The following is a 6,030-nucleotide window of genomic DNA, read 5'->3' on the forward strand; positions in this document are numbered from 1 at the left end:
TCATGGAAGGTGGCGTGAAACTTCAACATCCCGGCCTTCTCTCCAACTAATAATTTTTCATCGTCTGCCCTGCCTTTGCTTGTTTTAGGATCGAGATTGACACCCCATGCTCGCGCATCTCGAAGCGCCCTCCCTCGTAGATCATGTGGATTATGCAGACTCCAAACGCTCGAAGCTCGAAGCGCCCTCCCTCGTGAATTATGCAGAGTCAGAACGCTCGCGGTGGCTAGATCCCATCGCCGTTTACTAATACGGTGTAACAAACATAGGTACGCGTGCGTGGACTCAGACAAGCTGAACCTACCTAAGGCTACCCAAAAATGGTGTCTCGCTAGTGGGAAAGAGAGGCAGCCGAATCCTAGGACACAGACAACTGAGGAGAAGAAAATTGAACGGGATGAAACGGGAGTCTAAAGGAAAAGCGAATCCCTAGGGACGGCCACGTTCTATATGGACAGGAACCAAACACAGAATAACTCACGGACCGTGGTCCAAACATAAGACTGGTGTAACCTCGTTTGGAAACTCCAGTTCACCTTCCAGTAGTCCCATCCATGGAACTGTCACCCAGATGACCTGAAAATAGCACAGAGGGGGAGACAGAAAGAGAGAGATCTTGCATGACACAGGTATTCTGTAGTTGAGGGCCAAAAAGAACTTGATCGGCCTTTCAACTGCTTTGAATAACAAAGTTTTCAAGATATCTTACAACAATACAGAAGTGAAAGAATTAAGAACCACCATATTCTTTATGACAAGAATTAAAAATTCGAGATCATTCCGATTTCCAAAACTGACTGAAAGTTAACTAATGTCGATTCCATTTGTATATCTATACACACTCAAAGACTGGAGAGACCCCTTATATCATCTTCCTTGGCGTACCAGCTTGGTATTATCTTGGAAATGTGAGGGTACAGATCCTTGAAGGAGTTCCTAATTGTCCCCTCAGCAACTCCGGTAGCAAGAGATATATCTGCATAAATATTAACTGTTTCAGATGCCATTTACATATGCACCTTGATAATTGAAAATGGAAACCATGACTTGAATTTCTTCATCATAATAAGTTTGTATTATCCGGTTATTTTATCTGACAGGATTTATTAAGTAAATAACCACTTTGTCCTGATTCACGATGTCTCCATGAACAATTAAGATTGTGAAACAGGATTTATTAAGTAAATAACCATTTTTCAAGATCTAACTTCACAATGTATCCGCGAACAATTAAGATTGTGAAAACATATCTTTAAATGTTTGAACTCAAATAGGATTGGAGAAATTAAAACCTCGGAGAGGCTTCTTCTCTTCAGAAAGCTGGGTAATAATGAAAATAACAGCTGCTGCAATGGATATGGGGCTCCTCCTGCAAATCAGGGAACAAAAACAGAAAAGAGAATCGATTCAGCACTTCTAAAGGGAAAAACAATAAAGCATAAGTTTGAACTAAACTTGGTATGCAATCCTTATACACTTAAACTAAACTTGGTACGTAATCCTTACACAAAGCAGGCCCACATTGAGGAACCTGCTTAAATCACGATATCTGTCAACCTTCAGCAGGAGAAAGATGAAATGTTGTCAACCAAGTATTACAGTTTTCAACTCTTCCTCCAGCTTTACCATTAAAGTTCCAGTCGAGAAGAAAATAACCACTGATATTTTCAAGTAGCCACTAGCCAAAATGGTAACCATAATAACAGCTGCCAATGTTTCTCAAGTCCCCATTAGTTCGGGTGGCAAGTCAAGACGGAGGAAAGCACCATTACCCCGTTAAAGTGTAGACTCCTATATCCTTAGGAACCATGATATTTTGCTAGTGTTCCACCATAAAAACACCCAAATTTCTGCCACAAAGGATCCAATCCAAAGAACGATTACATGACCAGCTCATTTTTTGTGGCAGCAGCCCAATGATTATAAGAGTGCATTCTTCTTTTTCCATTGTTTTTTTTAATCCCTATGTGGTTTTGTTTTCTTTGAAACTTCCTATGAAGAAAAGTCCTCAATGTACTATTTTTCTCAGAATATTTATCTGATCATCATTATAAATTCTGCAAATATCTCCACAAGATGATGGATGCATGAGTTCTTCTGAAAAAAGGGGAACTTGTGCAATGAGCTGGATAATCACGAATACCTTATGTCAAACTCTTCTGACTTCTGCACAGATTCTTGAGCAGCTTTAACAGCTTGGTTGTTCATCCCAACATTGGAACAAAAACGCCTCTTAAAAATCAAATTAATCTCAGTGTCAGAGAAAGAGAGAGATCATACAGATCAAGACGGAAAAACATAAAGAAGCATAAAGAAGGATCCTTTACCATGAAATCTGCAGCATGTATTGCTCCCATTTCTACCGACTGTCCCTTCTCTAAACCCAATTGCTTCACAATGTACTCTTTTGCCCTGCCTATTTCCTTTTTTGAGGCTCCATTGGCGACAGAGCAAATTTCTAGTGGAAAACCAGATTCAGGGAAATCGACACATGGGAGGGCTATATCAACAAGAAGCTTTCGGATATTAGAAGAATTAAGCCATACCCTTTACAGTACGTGGCTTGTCTTCTTGTCGACATGCAATGTAAAGGCATGCAGCCAAAAGAGCATCTTGATTTCTTCCTCTACTAGACTTTTGATCTTCTACTTTTTTGAATATCTCATTTGCCCGATCCTACATTTGGAGAAAAATTGGCTTATCAAAACATAACTCAGCAGCAAATATACTTCCATACAAAAGAGATATACACACAAACAGTAAGAGAATGTGCCTAGGTCTATATATGTCCTTACTTACATCAGAGCTTACAACATAGACTATTAACAAAGGATTACTAAGTTATTTATAAACAAAGGCATGTGCATAATAAGTAGATGCAGGACAAGTCGACTACTACGAGTAGGTACGACAAATTGCAAAAAGATCTTCAGTGTATAATCAAAGAGTGGTACTTGAACAATAAGGACTGCAAGTAAGGAGTGCCACTCCCAACATCGAAGAAGAAGAGTGAAAAAGTAAAAGTTAAACAATCTCATTCAAAGCACACTATTGTTGGATAAATGAAAATGCCCAGGTAGTGGGACAAGTCACAGAGTATCCATATGCAGCAAATCCTTCGCAATGGAAGATCAGAGAGTTAACAAAAAGGCCAATAAAGAAGGGTCAACAGTCTCATCTCCCACATGTAAGATAAACCACACGGCTGCTACCCATTATGGGAAAGGAAAATGAGATATAACTCGATCAATTTTTATTTAAATATCAGATTGCTAATCAATCCAACACTTGGGAACCAAGAATGACAGGCAGAAACACCTTTTTCAAAAGAAAGTGCTTCAGGAATATTTGTCAGGCTTTCCACATATTGATATTAGAAAACTTCAAGATCTGATTGTGCTTAAGGAACCAAGAATGAAGGGCGGAAACATCTTTTACCAAGAAAAGTGCTTCTGGAATATTTGTCAAGCTACCCGCATTTCCATAGTAAAAATTGCAAGATCCACTTGTGCTTATTACAACCAATTAATTTACTCATCACCTCACAATCAAGACACAATCACAATACGAATCAGGACGCCTTTTAAAGCTGTGGTTATATCAATTTAATGATACATAAAATTCCTCTAAATATCGTATGTAGTTCTGTCAATTAAAAAAAAAACAATCCTTCTTAATGATGAGTTCCAATAATTTCCATCTATAGTGTCCATGAGCAAATACTGGAGAAAGATCAAAGAGAATGCATAAAATGGTACATGATTAAATTTCAGAAGAGCAATCGCCTTTTTCCAAAAATAAACGAGAATGCCAATGTACTTCCTTTACATCTTAGAGGGTATTATTGCAATATTTCCTGCCATAACTACCAGTAGCATTTACAATTCCGAATTTGCTGTTTCTTTTGCAAAACAGGACGCGTTGTTTGTGATCAAGGAAAAGTCTCTTTGCTTTGTAGAAAGCCCAAGTACCATTCCTTCCCCAATGTATATCACGTAAATCTAAAGAAATTAAAGGCAAAAGCGTCTACAAGAAGCAAATGAGCAAACATAGCTACAAGGACTCTTTCAAATAGGTTGGCAGAAAACAACCCAGTTCTTCTATTATCTTAGCTGGATGTGTAGATATGCAATCTATTGCTGATAGGTTGATGCAATCAAGGATCTATCTCGAGGGAAGATTCCATTAGCATTAGTAAGTGGATGAAAGCCATGACTTATATTTTTGACATAGTGAATAATATTACAAATCAGGATGATAAACCTGCAGACATGATGCAGAATGAATGGAACCCAAAAATTATAAGGAATGATAGCATACCTTGATGGTTGCAACGAGGCCCAACCTGAAAGCAAATAAGCAATGTAAGACATTAATGGAAAAACAAATTAGGAATTTAAACTATGTTATGCAGTTTAGATTCTTCTTTATGGCAAGTAAACTAAAATTTACCACTGGCGATAGCAAGCAAAGAACATACTCTCTATCAAGAACATGTAGTCATCATATATAATATAACGAAGATTCTAATCCAATACCACCTGGTTACATTTCTATGTCATGATCACAATGAAAGAAAGGCCACTTGGACATAACTAACCAAATCAAACCAAGGTTCTATCCCCTTCCCCTCTTCGGCTAACTCTCCCTTAACTAATCATATTTTAGCAATCAAAAGCCCTAAACCTAGATCATTCCCCACAAAGTAAGCTGCAACAGCAATCCCAAACTATCTCAATTCCAGTCAAATCAATTCATCTTGTGATTTCCAAAGCATATCCAGCTCTCGCTTCCAAAATACTTTAGTGAGTTTAGATATTTACACTCGAATAGATGCAAACACATGAAAAAGCTACGGCGATCGTGTAACCAAGACAGTCCGATCCATCGCCCACGCTTCAAGCTAAATCTACCAGGAATATCGAGAAAATAATCACGTCCAATTAAGGTTGCACAACCCCTCATTTTCTCGCACTTCGTAATCATCTCCAAAACCAGCGCCCTTCGCTCAAGCAAGAACCGGCTAGCACCGGAGCTCCCGCGCCACAAGAGGAGAGAGAGCTCTCACCTGTCGGACATGGTCGCGATGGTCTTGAAAGCGAGGATGAGGCCGCGATCCGGATTCGAGCCGCGGTTCTGCCACCGGCCCAGCGACGAGGAGAGGAACTCCCCGGAGGTCCCGTTGGGCTTCGCGATCACGGTGGACAGCCCGCCGTCGGTGAGGAGCGGGTTCGTGGGGCCGCCGACACGGACGGGGTCGTTGTCCCCCGATTCGTTGGCGAAGGTCCTCCACTCGGAGGTCTCGTCGATGGAATGCGACTCGAGCACGAGGCCGCACTCGGAGCACACCGTGTCCCCGGCCGAGTGGTCGAACACCACCTCCGTCTGCCGCTTGCAGTCGCTGCAGAACGCATCGGCCATCGTTCCGGCGGGGAGGGGCGGGGCGGCGGCTCCGGAGAGAGGAAGGCAGGATACCGAATCGCGCTCGCCGCCGTCGATCGTCCGGAAGGTTTTCGTGGACTTCACGTTCCGGCGACGAGGAGAGAGAGAGAGATCTGCAGAGCGAAGAAACGGACGGAAGGAGATAGGAGGGAGGAAATAATGCGGAACGGGTCGGGGTGGGTGGGTATTTATAGAGGTGTTGACTTGGGGTTGGCCAAGGGCGGTGTTTGGAGACGAGGATAGTGGTGGGCTAGGTTGGGGATGCGATCGCGTTCCGTGATGGGATAGCGGCTCCCGCTGTCCCCCATCCTCCGGTACGAGCAGTCCCATGCGGGGATGTTTTGTCTGGTGGACGCGAGCCGTTGATGGGGAAAAGTACGAATTCTGCCGTGCGGTTGCGATTGCCTTCGGATAGGGTTAAAGGATATAGATGAAGCTGGATAGGATTCTCCGTTATTCCATCTCTTGTTTGGCAGCTAATGAAGCGTAACGCTAGATGTTAATAATGAACACTTATAAGTTACAAGATCGATTTGCGTTACGATCTAATGAGTTCAAATTGAAGGGAAAAAAAAAAAAAACTTATAT

General features: G+C 41.8%; 1 protein-coding gene across 1 annotated transcript; it reads right to left on the reverse strand.

Moving 5' to 3' along the window:
- Positions 1–623: 623 nt before the first annotated feature.
- Positions 624–5,607, reverse strand: LOC104444836 (transcription initiation factor IIB-2). The gene is made up of 7 exons (XM_010058593.3): positions 5,069–5,607; positions 4,321–4,345; positions 2,547–2,676; positions 2,328–2,458; positions 2,144–2,232; positions 1,293–1,369; positions 624–976 (listed from the first exon to the last, which is right to left on the reverse strand). The coding sequence occupies exons 1-7, from the start codon at positions 5,419–5,421 to the stop codon at positions 843–845; spliced, it is 939 nt and encodes a 312-aa protein (XP_010056895.1). The 5' UTR covers positions 5,422–5,607; the 3' UTR covers positions 624–842.
- Positions 5,608–6,030: the final 423 nt, after the last annotated feature.

The sequence above is a fragment of the Eucalyptus grandis genome, chromosome 1 (assembly GCF_016545825.1).
Source record: "Eucalyptus grandis isolate ANBG69807.140 chromosome 1, ASM1654582v1, whole genome shotgun sequence".
NCBI classification, from domain to species: domain Eukaryota; kingdom Viridiplantae; phylum Streptophyta; class Magnoliopsida; order Myrtales; family Myrtaceae; genus Eucalyptus; species Eucalyptus grandis.

Bases quoted from the DNA above. Each gene is read 5' to 3' on its own strand.
- LOC104444836 (XM_010058593.3), bottom strand. From the start codon at position 5,421: ATGGCCGATGCGTTCTGCAGCGACTGCAAGCGGCAGACGGAGGTGGTG. The intron at 2,459-2,546 runs GTATGGCTTAAT...GTTTTCCACTAG, and splicing joins CAAGCCACGTACTGTAAAGG to AAATTTGCTCTGTCGCCAAT. The intron at 2,233-2,327 runs GTAAAGGATCCT...TTGATTTTTAAG, and splicing joins TACATGCTGCAGATTTCATG to AGGCGTTTTTGTTCCAATGT.